The 13,745-nt window shown below is 46.2% G+C and overlaps 1 protein-coding gene across 1 annotated transcript in view; it reads left to right on the top strand.

The window, feature by feature from the left end:
* The window catches only part of TLL2 (tolloid-like 2), a 75,190-nt gene that overhangs the window by 30,952 nt on the left and 30,493 nt on the right, over window positions 1-13,745 (top strand). Inside the window, exons 2-5 of the mRNA XM_010567916.1 lie at window positions 6,159-6,329; window positions 8,335-8,452; window positions 8,893-9,071; window positions 9,363-9,468. Coding sequence (XP_010566218.1) covers window positions 6,159-6,329; window positions 8,335-8,452; window positions 8,893-9,071; window positions 9,363-9,468 — 574 coding nt within the window. The remainder of the gene's footprint in view (window positions 1-6,158; window positions 6,330-8,334; window positions 8,453-8,892; window positions 9,072-9,362; window positions 9,469-13,745) is intronic.

A 13,745-nucleotide genomic window follows, 5' to 3' on the forward strand; every position in this document is an offset into this window, starting at 1 on the left:
TGCTGCTGGATGATCTCTTAGTGCTCCCTCTTTCCCACCCTCCCTCCCTCCCCACACTCAGCAGCTGCTGATACATAGAATTCAAATCTCAAGACTGTATGACTGTTGGTCCTCCCTCGGTGGGACAATCAGCAGATCCCTGGGTAGATGTTGTGGTAGGGTGCAAAATTATTAAGCAGTCTGAACTTTTTATTAATTTAGACATTTTTAGGAATCTGAAAAATACCACAGAAAACCAATATTGTGAAAATACCTCTGCTTCTTTACCCTTTTTGAAATATTTAGCCTCTCTGAGTTTGGGGTTGTTTTGGTTTTGGTTCTTTTTGCTTTGCTAGCTAGTGTTGGGGGAGTTAATTCAGAAACAGGCATTTTAGGGGAAGTTGAAGATGATGGTGGTGGGAAGAAAGATTAGAAAATATTTTGTGAACAGAAAAATATAGTTACAAAATCAAGACAGAAGATGTGTAATTCAGGGTCTTTCCAGTGCTCTGAAAACTGCTTTGATTAAAGCAACTATCCCTGAGCTGCCTGTGAGCATTCAGAACTTCACTGCGTCTGGTACCTTGCTAACCCAGTAGCCAAGTGAATATGAAGTGGAACTCAGTCCTTCTCCTGTGTTACATGGTTGTGATTTTCTCTTCCATGCTGCTCATGGGAGGGTTGTCTGTAGACCTTAGGATTGTAGGTAACAGGGTGGACATAATGATGCTTATAGAAATCAGACTTTAGTGGTAACATTGTGTAAGGGAGGGAGATCTCAGTTTGCTTCCTGCAGCACAGGTGGGTTTGCCCAGTTGGTATTTTCCTTTATAGTGGGCAGAACTATTCTGAAGTCCTTTGGAACAGAAGTGTGAACAAGTTATTATTTGTTTTAAATCAGTTTCTGGCACTGGGTGACATTTAAAATCTTTTTCTGTGGCAGAATGGATTCAGTATTGAGGGAAGATCCTATTTCTACATCATACATAAAAAAAAATAAAATCAAGTACTGGGCTATTGGCAAGTATTGTAGTACCTTAATGGTCAAAAGACCAGTAGGGGCTATAGACAAGGGGCCTCTGTCACCGTTCCCTAGCGATGTGACTTTTCTGGGGAGCTAGGATCTCTCCCTGAGTCTTCATCTTATGGTAGAGGATTCTGGATGCACTCCCTCCTGGAGTGCTGTACAGCCTAACCTGGTGGAGTCGTTTCTCCAGCCCCTGCACCCTGCTCCCAGCAGTGCTCTGCTATAGCACACTGGTGGGGAGAGGAAGTAGCAGTGCTGTCTGGAGGAAAGGAGAGGATTAGGCACAGTGCTGGTATGAAGATGCCATGGAACTGCTGTGGTTTCTGTGCCCAATAGCTGTGACATCAAGCAGTCAAATCCCTCCCCCAACGTGTTGGTGTCTTGCACATCACGGGAACATCATGAGTTGGTTTTCCATGAGGAAATAGGAAAGCCAGGCAGGGAGGCACTCAAAGTGGGACCAACCAGTTTTGTTTTGGTGACTGAGCTGAAGGGAACCATCTCCATGGACAAGCTGGGGACCTCCCTGTGCTTGGCAGTGCTGTTCCAAGAAAGGGGTAGCTGGCACTGCGTGAAGCACAAGAAATACCTAGGAGCTAACATCATAATTATTCCTGCTCTGGTAGCTAGTGGGTATTAGCATCACAGAGAAGGACTTTTATTTTCAGATTAAGCTGAATTCAGGCCAGATGTATAAGAGTTGATAAGACTGTATTTGTCTGAATGTAGATCATTCTTTGCCTTGACAGTGTATATTTTTTAGTTTGAGATTTAATAGTGGTACTATTGCTACCATCTTCCTTGTATAGCTCCTATTCTCAGTAAATCTCTGTGGAATTAGCCTTCCTAGAAGAGACTTTCTGCCTATTCAGTATATGGGGAAACTAAGGCACAGGATGGTAATGAGTTGCAAGGTGTCACTGTAGGCTAGGAACAAACCTAGGGAAAAAGCCCGGCTTTATCAGGCTCTTAGTCCCTGCTCCCTGTATGGGGAAAGTAGCCAGCTTCTGTGGCCAGCAGACCCCCAAATGGCATCACTGATAGCTGCTGTCCTTCCCATGTCAGAGTTCTGCCAGCCAACTCACCAGGAGATGTGTCTCTGCTCTTCTCTTCCTTTGCAGGAGGCCTGGGAGAACATTCTCTTGTGTCAAGTGAGAACGCCACTTCAACTGATCGTAGTAACAAAGCAGTTAAAAAGGGTAATGTGGTACCCCACCCAGACCTTTGGGTATCTTTTATTTACTTTTTTATCCCCTGTAAAACCATGTTTTGTCCTGTGTACATATGTGTGCCTCCGTGCCTAGGAGACCAGATGTGCCCAGGTGTCTGCGTTTGTTGCTGTTGGTGGGCTCTCTGCAAGGGTGGGTTTGCCTTGTATAGTGTGGTGGGTTGACCCCAGCCAGCAGCCAAGCACTCACACAGCTGCTTGGTCACTATCCCCCTCCTCCAGCAGGACAGGTGAGAGACCAGGAAAAGCAAAAGTGAGAAAACTCATTGGTTGAGATAAAGACAGTTTAATAAGTGAAAGAAAGAGAAAAAAACCAAAACCAAGTGATATAAAGGCAATTGCTCACCCCCATCCACAAGCAGACTGATGTCCAGCCAGTTTCTGAGCAATGGCTACCTTGGGAGACAAAACCCTGCAGATTTTATTGCTGAGCATAATGACATATGGTATGGGGTATCCATTTGGCCAATTTGGGTCAGCTATCCCAGCTGCATCCTCTCCCAGCTTCTTGCCTATCCCATGTCTGCTCGCTTGGGGAGTGGACAGGACTCAGCAGAGTGAGAAAAAGAAAGCCATGATGCTATGCAAGCACTTTTCAGCAATAGCCTGAACATTGGTGTGTTATCAACACTGTTTTACTCATATCCAAAGCATAGTACCTTATAGGCTGCCATGAGGAAAGTTAATTCCATCCCAGCCAGACCCAGTACATACAGGTAGCCATGACTGTCACCAGGACAGGAAAAACATTTTACTCCAAGACAGAGAGTGTAATGCTAGCTGGCTGCTCCTTGCTGTAGGGATGTTTCAGCTACACCAGTTTAAGTTTCTGTTCCCCTGAAGCAGGGCTATCACCCAGGCCAAGTTTTGCAGTTGTCTTCTCCCACTCATGTAGATAAGGTATTGCTTAGGGGATCAGTCCAGACCTGTGATCTTACAGCCATTCCCACAGGGTTGCCCTGTTCTATACAAGATGTTTGCAACCCACTGTGTGCAGGAGGGACTGTTGTTTCCCATGGATAGACAGAGGCAGCGAGGCAGAGATACCATGCAGCAGGTCAGTCAAGCGGGACGGGGCGGGGGGGAGAGACATTTGCACTCATGGCTGCTGTGTTCATAGCCCAGTGCTGTATTCCCGCATCGGAGCTGCTTATGTCTCCTGAGCTGGTGGCAGGCCTGAGGCAGTGGAGCAGTGGGCAAGAGCACTTGAGGAAGGTGCTTCTGCTTGCAAAGCTGTGTTGGTGGCCTGTTTCCACTTAGATGGGGTGGTGCTGCTGTTGGTGTAAAGCTGGGCTGTCTCTGCTGTCCAGATGAGGCTGGGAGACTCCCCAGTGAGTTTCAGAGAGCAGCAGGGACTGTTTCATGGCATGTTGCAGATGTAGAGTGCTGCCCGGGCTGTGGGCAGTGTCAAGAGCCTCCCACCCCCAGCTAGTGAGCAGAAACCTCTGAGTGTTGTTCATCCTGGAGGGAGGGGGGGATTTTAGAAAGGATCTCAGTTGCCCCAGGCTTAGCAATAGTACAAGTCAGTAAGAGAGGTTATGTCCAGGTAGCCTAAGCATTAGAAAGGCTGCATGGCTTTATTTTTCACTGAAGAAACCCTCTCCATACATGCAACTTGGCAGTGACTGTAAGCAGTGCCTCTTCAAGCATGCTGTCCAGATTTCTTCTGTCCCCTGGTGATACAGCATCTGGTGCCTGCTTTCCCCAAGTCGCTGCTAGGGGGTGTGTGTCAGGTGTCTCCAAGCACCCCCTGCAAATTTAAGTTGTTAAAGGCAGAAAATTGTAGCAGGAATTAGGAGCAGTCAAGAGCTGTTGCAGGACTGGTGTGGAGAATTCACCCAAGAAGGTGTGTTGCTGGCAAGGAATGGAAGCATTGATGGCACAGAAGTGTGAACCCAGGGTCCTTCCTCTATGCAGAGCTCCTACTGCACCAGGCACAGGAGGGTGTGGGGCAGATGGCTCCTCACTTGGCTTTGCTGGCAGGAGCTGTCTGTGTGCAAATTCACGGAGATTTTGGGCAGCCCCAGGAGCAGTTTGTGACTGGGAGACAGTCGTCCACAAGACTACTTGTCTCAAGACACTCTCCCTTCTTCCAGCTGTGGCCCTTGTAATGCTGCAGCAGTACCTCTGTGGGACAGGTGTATGCAAAGAAGGGGAGGGTGGTTCTTTTTTCATTGGGGGAACCCCCAACCTCGGAGCATCTGCCTTCCAGGGTTCAGCAGCTGGCTTGGGGATGGGGCAGCTTCTGAAATGCCAGGTGCAGCCAGCATGCCAGGGAGGTGCTCAGGAGGAAGAGGAACAAAAGGCAAATTCCCAGCTTTGTCCTGCAGCTCAGAGCAAGGCCTTCAGCAGGAAGGGCTGGACCTGGTGAACCAGGAGGGAGGGTTTGAAGTTCATTCCTTCAATCCCCCTGCACTGCCTTAATTTCCTTCCCATTGTTTTGATCCCCTCAGCCTTGACAGTAGTGGTTTGCTTACCTATGCTTCCACTGGAGGGATGAATGGGAGAAGAGGCTCTCAGCAGCCCCTCTAGTCACTGGAGGAAGGTCTCAGCAGGGCTTGTGCTTTTTCATAACCCGGCAGCCCATGTCCCCGACTTGGAAAGCAAAGCTGTAGCAGGTCTTGCTGATTTCCATATGAACCACACCTGGAGCTTAGATCCCTCCTCTTGGAGTTTCAGTAGAGGTCTACCAGCACTCAGAAGCCACCCCCAGCAGTGCTGCCTCTCAAGGTGAGAAGGGAGTTCCCCTTGGTGTGACCCTTTAGGCCAGTACTCTCTGCAGGTGTAGCAACCCCTGTACTCTATTATTCCCTTGCCCAAGTCCAGCTCATGTGTTGGCTGTGCGATACAAGCTTATCTAAGAAGTGGTGTCTACGCAGTCCTTACACATGCTAGTAAAGCCTAGCTGGACTATGGCTGCTTTGAGAATTTGGATCACCCATGGCACAGCAAACAGGGGAGTGATCAGACAGGTAGCTCTGAATGGAGGATATTTCGTGCTGGGTCAGACCCACACCACATTAAAAGTGCAACTCATGTAGGCATAACCAGTATCTGAGCAGAGCTGCAGCAGCACAGTTGCAGGGCAAGGTACAGGGTCTGCCTAGAAGCCTATGTGAATCCTCAGGCAGCTTTTACGGCCAGCACCGAGCACCACACAGCCAGGGCTCCTTTGCCTTTTTATCAAGAAATGAGACATATGTTCTGCTTTCCCTTTTGTATTTTTGCTCCTTTTCATTAAAACGAAGAGATTCAGCATGGATGGAGATGTGTGCTAAGTATAGAATGCCTCAGCTTTTCCAGCCTTAGCATCCCTTCTCCAGCAGAGACTGATCTGTATATATTTCCAAACCACCCAAGACCTAGCATGTGAAAACAAACACTGTTATGTAATACTTTTCAGCCTTGAGTATAGGTTTCAGTCTAAGGCGTCTGCCCTCTTCTTCCAAGGCCAACTCAAATGAGTAGTTGTTGCTTTTGTGAAGCTAGCCCTGATAGAACAAACCTTTCTCTGCAGATCTGGATGAGTGGGGCGGGTTGAGAATATACAGTGACATCTGGGTTTGTCTGACACACCCCCCACCCCCATCCCTCTCCCCTTGTTTAAGTACTGTGTCCCCATCTATGAAGTTGCTGTTGGAGAATGTGGGTGGCTAGAGACGGGAGGGGTGTCCCTTTACACCTTTCTGGGAGAATAGGTTTGGCATAGTGCATATGGAGGCTTCAAGACAAGAAGGGCCAGGTTGCTACAGGTTACCTGTCTCTAAGTCCCAAACAAATCACTGGCAAATCTGGCTATGGCTTCTGGTTTGGATTAACATCTTTCTTTTTCTGTTTTTCGTTTTCTGAAGCTCCAGGGTATTACCTGAGGGCTGCATATGGAACTAAAGAGGATTTAAACAGTGTTGCCACTCTGTCTTGCAGGCGGCAGGCAGGACACAACGCTTGCAAGAGGACCGAAGAGGAAGGACTATAAAGATGAGTCTGGGATGGATACACATTCCTCTCCCAGAGTGCGCAGGGCAACCACATCCAGGGCTGAAAGGATCTGGCCAGGGGGTGTCATCCCCTATGTGATCGGAGGAAATTTCACTGGTCAGTAGTGAAAACATTGCTCTCTGTTTGCTCAGGGATGAGTGTCTGAAAATGTGTGGGAGATCTCGGGAGCAGTTCTCCCAGAAATGCCTCAGGTCCTTGGGAACTCTGTGCTGAGGTAGGGTGGGCATGTGGTTGCACAAGGAATTGTGCACTGTGGAAGCCTGAGACTGAAGTGTGCAGTGAGATGGTTCTTCTCTTGGGGTCCAAGAAGTAAATGGGTGACTTGGTCACTTTTCTTGATTGCTTCAGGGGCCAGCACCTGTAAGCTGTGCTCACCCCCTGTGTTTCCAGAAAGGGATCCGCTCTGCTGTTAGAAGAGCAGGAGCAGAAGTACCCTGGGTTGCTTTCTGAATCCCTACTCAGAGAGCTTTCCCTGTGCACTCTGCTTCCTGACCTGCTGATTTCTAGGCACGGAACTTCAGGGTCTCCTGTAGGTGTGTGAGGGAGAGGAGCAGTGAGCTGTGTGCCATGGTGGGTGGGGAGCTCTCCAAAGTATCCTTTTTAGGATCTTTATGGCATCTCCTGGGCACCATCCAAACTCAAGTGTCTCTTGGGGTGCAGCAGATCTCTTGCAAGTCTCTCATGCTAAGCAGACAGACAGCTTGCTCTGATGTCACCTCTCTGTAGCTCAGTGGTTCCCCATGGGACTGGTCTTCTTGACTTATGGATGAAAAGGCTCTGTGCCTCACTGGAGCTGGCTCCTTCCTGTCTCCCCCAGGCTGCCTCCCCCATCTCCCACTTAGATCCAGCAGACCTTATTTCCTTGGGCTCCTATGGTGTACTTTGTCCCAGAACCCAGATTGCTGCCAGGAGTCTGTGAAGCCCCAGTGGAAGGGTCTGTTCACCTCCTACAAAGGGAGGGGCTCGTGCAACCTGGCAGGATATTTAGTAGCTGTGCCCCCACATTTGTCAAAGAACAGCCTTCCCCATCCCTCAGGGTCTGATGAGAGAGTCTTTTCTGCGTTACATGTGTCCCACTGCCCTAACCAGTCCAGAGTAGGTAACACCATCCTTCCATTTGGGTGATTCTGTAAGAAGCAGCTCTTGCCATAGCATAGTTCTCTTGTGTTCAGCTTGGTGTTTTGCCTCAGCTTAATCCCACCCTGGAGCTGCTCTCTGTATTCCTCGTGCCTTTCTGATGTGTTTCTGGCCTTTCTCCACTCTCCAGTCCCTCTTGAGAGTGGCAGCTTGCTCTGCAGCCCTGTGCGTACCAGAGGCTATGCTGGAAAGGCAGTACTGTAGGGAAGCCTCCTGAGGCTGTGTACCGCTCTGGGGCATTGCTTCCTTGCTTTCTGTATGACTGTTCTGGATGCTGCTGAGTGACTGCTGGAGGTACCCTGCTCCCTGGGGAGGGGACATTCTGTAGCCTGTCATCTTGCTAGTGCGAGACAGGCATTAATACTCTATGTCTCAGGTGTCTCTGCTCAAGTCCTGAGCTGTCCCTCAGTTCGAGCACAGAGCAGCAGTGTATCTCTACACCTTCTTACACTGCCCTGAGACTGCTTCTAGCTCTTATATAGTTTTTGCTTCTAATTTTAAAGATAAACTACCTGACAACAGCTTTGCCTTAGTTTTGAGAAGCATCTGTAGCACTTATGAGATTCCTGGGTCTTGAAAGATGCATGTGGTCATGTTACATTGCATCATGAGAGCAAATCTGGCACACCACTGAGTAGCTGGTGTGCAGATCAGAACACCCAGCAGCTCTGCCAGAATTACCTTTACCTAGTGAGGTGACATTTCTCATATGGAGAAATATTGGTGTGCTTAACCAAGTTTGCTACCTGTTTAATTAGAGCAATTAATTCATCAAGCACAAGGAGAGAAAAGGATGACACAGCAAGTTAGCCCTATAGTTGGAAGTGGGTCCCAGATTCCTGGAAGTGTCTACAGGTATAAGATTGACTGTTGGAAAGATTGACTATTCTCCTATCCAGATGAAGTCCATATTTTCCTGAAAGCCAGGCCTTCACTGTTTGCTCTTCTTGGATTTCTTTTTCAGGAACCCAAAGAGCTATCTTTAAGCAAGCAATGAGGCACTGGGAGAAGCACACTTGTGTGACATTTGTGGAGAGAACTGATGAAGAGAGTTTCATTGTGTTCACATACAGAACATGTGGGTAAGTGACACACACATTCCCTGCAGCTATCTGTGTTTCAAACATCCCTTTCATTGACAAATGGTTTTGTATGTCTAGCTCTGGTCAGAATAGACCAATGGCTACATGGGGGAATCTGTCACAGAAATGCATCTCATCACTTCTAGTAAGGATTGCCAGGATAATTTAGTATTTGCTCAGAAGAAGGTGCTAAGTCTTTCTGGATTCTTTTTCCTGGGATAACGCTTAAGTGTGTGTATATATATGTATATGTGCATTTTTATAGATATGCACTTACGTGTTTCCTTTATACATACACACACACACATACATGTAAGTACATATACTGGGTGCAACTTTGGGCTGTCCTGGACGCTGCCAGATGCCGTCTTCTGTTCCTATGTCTCAGACTTCTTTAATTCACTGATGTGCTGCGTGGGTTTGTGGGTTTTCTTTTCCAGATGTTGTTCATACGTGGGTCGCCGAGGAGGGGGCCCTCAGGCTATATCCATTGGAAAGAACTGTGACAAGTTTGGTATTGTGGCTCATGAGCTGGGTCACGTGGTGGGTTTCTGGCATGAGCACACACGGCCTGACAGGGATCAGCATGTCACAATCATCAGAGAAAACATACAGCAAGGTAAAATAGCACTCCAGGTTATTCCACCTGGCTTTTGGGTGGGTGGAAACCTTTCTTGCTGGATTTATGGAAAACCCTAGTGATCTGTGAGCTGAGATGGAGAAGAAGAAATATTGCTAGTCCTTGCCTAGAATAAGAGTCAAAATAGTTGGGTGAATAGAGATTTTTGGATGTCCAGCTGAAATTGTTGGAACATGGGAGTATATCCCTTTCATTCTAGGCTCGCAGAGGTTGAAGACTTCTTTTTTTCTGAGTGATTTGTTTTTCTCCCTTTTTTGTTTGGCATCACAGGTCAGGAGTACAACTTTTTAAAGATGGAAGCTGGGGAAGTGAACTCACTGGGAGAGACCTATGACTTCGACAGCATCATGCACTATGCTAGGAATACATTCTCCAGGTGATAATCCAAGGTTACATGTCCTTAGGACTATTTTCAGTAGTTGTGATTGGCTCTGTGGGATACATGGAGCCTAGAAGGAGACCTGTGATCTGTTGCCAAGGTATATGGCAGTTGCAGTGAGCTCTGCTGCATTGGAAAGCTTGAAAAATATTTGAAAAAGCAAGGTAGGTCAAGAGAAGTATGGCAGACTCCTGTTTTCCCCTCCCCACTATATTCACCCAGTGCTGATAATCTCAGAGACCTTCCAAAGCCATGTTAACATGTTTTCCAACCTTCTCAGGCAGCACGTATATATGTGTGTGCATAGCTGCCCACATGCAAGGAGGGTAATGCTAAAACCAGCTTTGAATCTGTTGGTTGTCCAGCTCATGCTTTAGAGTCACAATATTGCCTTCAGAGTCCCTAGCAACTTTGCTGAGGGAGAATTTAAACTCTAGATTGTGATCTTAAATTACCTGGGTATTTCTTTAACCATTTATGCATGTGCTTTACATCATGGCCTCTGCAGCTCTGCGATTCTGTGTGACTGCGTTCTTCATGACAACGTTTTCAGTCCTGTTCCTGTCCCAACTAACTGGCCCATTTCTGTGTAGGCTATTTGTCCTTGACTCCAAACTCATCCCTCCAGATGGAGCCCATTTTCTGATCAGACAGCTCTACTGGATAGAGAGGTGAAATGAACATAGTTAGTTATGTCCTGGATTTGGAGTGAGAGTTACTGGATGACCGCCTTCATTTTGCTGCATTATTTGAAATTTTTTCCATAGATCCCACTATTGCTCCTTCCCAAGAGCTTTCCTTCACGACATACCATGAGTAAAGGGGATGGAAGGCAGAGCGCAAATATTCATACTCTTGAGAACTTTTGTTGCAAAAATTAAAGGTGTCTTTTTGCTTTTTAAATTTTCTTACTACCCAGTTGTATGGAAATGCCAAGCCTATTGTTTTGTGCTTTTGTTTCTGAAGCTTCATGTCAACCAGGGGAAAAATTATCAAACTTGCTGAAATGCTGCTTGTTCGGGCAGGAGATGATGGCTGGGCCAGGGTGCTTTGCAGCCTTCAGAGATTTCTTTGGATCAGATACCCAAAGCAAACAATTTTTCTTCCTTTGAGGCATCTGCTGGACCCTTCCAGCATTTGCTAGACTCTAAATGGTTAGAATTGTCTTGCACAAAAGCAGGATTAAGTTATTACCGCCATTTATATTGTGGATGTCTTTGAGTCTGTGTCTCTTGAAAACCAGGGTCCTTCAGAACACTGCTGGGCCAAAAAGGGATAAAAATGGCAAGAGTCCTTCTAAATTTAAATTGGTGCTTAATAGGATTTTTAAGTCTGTTTTCTTTAAGCCCTTTGTCTCTGTGACCCACCCTCACCCCAGTAGCAGTCTTTGTGCCGTAATTGAACTGAGCACTAAGTGCCTCTGTGGGCTGATTTTGCTCTCACTGTAAATAGGCAGTGCTGGGAACAGGCTTTTACTTTACCAAGACCTGTCTTAACATCTGCTCCCCTAAGGGAACGATGCTTACTTTGACCAATCAGCAGAGATTTGTGAGTGTATGCATGTCTCCTTCCTACCTTATTGAGTTTTGTGAGTGCTGGCTGATTGCAACCCAAACTGACAAAAGCATAGAGCCTGTGAAGATACTAAGTTCCAGCAAGTTTCATTAAGATCAGTGGCTAGGAATGGGAGAGAGCCCCTGCATGACTGTGTGAGGGAAGGGCTGTAGTGGGTGTGTTAATACATTAGCAGACACTAGAAAGTCCACATAGGAAAAAGATGGTATGAGTACCCCACCAGCAGAGCTGGTGTGTGTATGTGAGGAGGAGGTGAAGGACACAGAGCCATGTCTGCGACTTATTGTCTTGAACCAAATCTTACGTGGCACTTAGCACAACCTTGTTGTTTATAACTCCTGTGAATGCTGATGATAGCAAATCATATGGTGTTTGCCATGGTCAAATGCTGCTACAAACCTTGGGCCCTTTTTATTCTAAACTTTGTACCTAGGACAGAAAGGGACAGTTTTTCTGAGACAGTGAGTCCTAGCAGTGGAAATTGTTTCCAGTGGTGCTTTTGAAAATTGCTGTAGGAGTCACTCCCCATTTTCAGTTCGCAGCAAAACATACTTCTCATTTGCATCTGTGGCTAGTAGGAATAGGAGTATGGCACAAGAGACTGTAATGACAGCAGTAACAGGTTCCAGAAATGGGAATTTCTGTTCTTGTCTATGTCAGAATGTTGCCTGTTTTGCAGAGTGTGGCTGCAGGCTCTGATTTCCTGGTGCATTCCTTACAGACATGGCAGCAAATAAAATTTAATATTGCCATATCATTAAACAATTTCTTTTACAGCTGTCAAGACCCATAAATGGCAGCTTAGTGATAAGAAAGTTTAAACCTCCACAGAGCCCTAAGCAAATAGCGGGTTACCTTAATTCACTAAGCCTCTTGCTAGCTGACATGGCAGCACAGCCTGGAGTTACAAAACATGACCTCTGCAAAGCTTGTGTTCAAATCACGGGGCAGGTAGCACTACCTGCATGTCAAGGGGCATATTCTTGATGTGTTTGCAACACACCATCCTAATCCTGCACAAGACATATACACATCCTCCACAGCTTTTACTGTGTGAAGTAGAGTTATGTTGTCTCTCTTCTGCACATGGGGATATAAATACAGAGTTGGGACAAAATGTAGCTGCCTGCAGCTGAGTGCTTAACCTGCCATGAATATCTGCTTCCTTGAGTGGTGTTTAAGCACCTGTATCTATTGCTCTCAGATGGGACAGTGAATGTTCAGCATTTCTCGAGGTTGGTTGATAATTTCATAATGTTTCCATGACGAGCTACACATTCAGGGTACTATGCAGATGCTAATGACTCTTGAGAGTATCTCTTCTCAAACTCTCTTGTTCTTAGCTGGTAGAAATGGTGGGTTGTTGTGCTTGACTTACTGCTGCCTGGACAGCAGGAGAATGGGGCATCCAGGATTCCTGGGTTCTTTCCCTACCTCTGGGAGGAGAGGTTAGGCATCTTATTCAAGAATCGTTCTGGTGTTAGAGTTCCTGAACTGCTCTGTTTAATGATGTCTGCTTGGTGTTTATTAATTTGTGAGCCAAAGTATTGGTGCTCTTAGAGACACCAAACGTGCAACTTAAACATCATAAGTGTTGTTAAGCAGATGGGGTTTGGGTGGACAGTATGGAACTGCTGGGACCTGTGTGGTTTAGGCTAGAAAGACTCTTCTCTGTTCTCAGTTTCTTTGTAAAATGAGAGGAACTATACTTACTGCCTCCTAATTTGCAGTCACGTTTAGCAATGTATGTGAAGGGAGTAAAAAGTTCAGTTGGTGGAAAAAGCAAAACCAGAAATCTTACTGCCCCAACCTAGGGTACAGCCTTCTGGAAGAAAAATGTGTTTGGCAGGTAATAAGGGTAATTTGAAGTTGTGGGTTGTTTGCATTGTGTAAGCAATACCCTAGGTGTATGCTGTGTGCAGAAGGCTGGGGGCTGTGAGTATGTAGTCGTGAGGGCTGGAATGGGAAAAAGAATGAAAAGTTTGTATGTGCAAGTGGTGGTTTCTCTATTAAATGTTGTCATTCTTCCCTGGTTGAGCCTGGAGATCTGCCTAAAACATTTCACTGGCCACAGAAGTATGTTTCTGCCAAATGCCGAGTTCTTCTGTGAACTCCTGAAGAGGCTTGAAAACCTACTGTGAGCAAACCAACCTGTTTCTCTGTTTATGGTATTTCTGGAATTGGAGGATTTATTTTTGGTACATAAACTTAAGTAAATTCAGCCAGAGGCATGCAGCTCGCATGTAGAATGCCAGCCTGAATTTGCTAATCAAAATTTGATGGGCTCACCTCAGAGCTTCTAAGTACCGATTTTGGTGCTGATCAGGAATTTTCCTACCACTGAAAAAAAACCAACATACCCCATGCAAGAGTTGATTCCAGATTTTAAAACAGATTAAATTCCTTCCCCTCTATTTCTTCCTTCAGTTTGAATATTTACAAAATAATTTTCCCCCACAAAATATTTTTAATAGAATGATACTTTCTGTTCAAGAATACTGACTGCAGCTCTGGACAGCTGTGATCCAAATACTCTGCTTGCAGTATTTATTTAAAATTAAACCAGTGCAAAAAAACCCCAAACCCCTCTCAAACTCCTTCCCAAGGCTCTTATGCAGCTGAGCAGCCCAATGAACAGAATTACATGTGTACTTAGAGCTTAACCCATACTTGAAGACTCTTGTATCAGGACTAGGCAG

Source organism: Haliaeetus leucocephalus, unplaced genomic scaffold, assembly GCF_000737465.1.
Source record: "Haliaeetus leucocephalus isolate CR32 unplaced genomic scaffold, Haliaeetus_leucocephalus-4.0 Scaffold229, whole genome shotgun sequence".
Classification (NCBI taxonomy): domain Eukaryota; kingdom Metazoa; phylum Chordata; class Aves; order Accipitriformes; family Accipitridae; genus Haliaeetus; species Haliaeetus leucocephalus.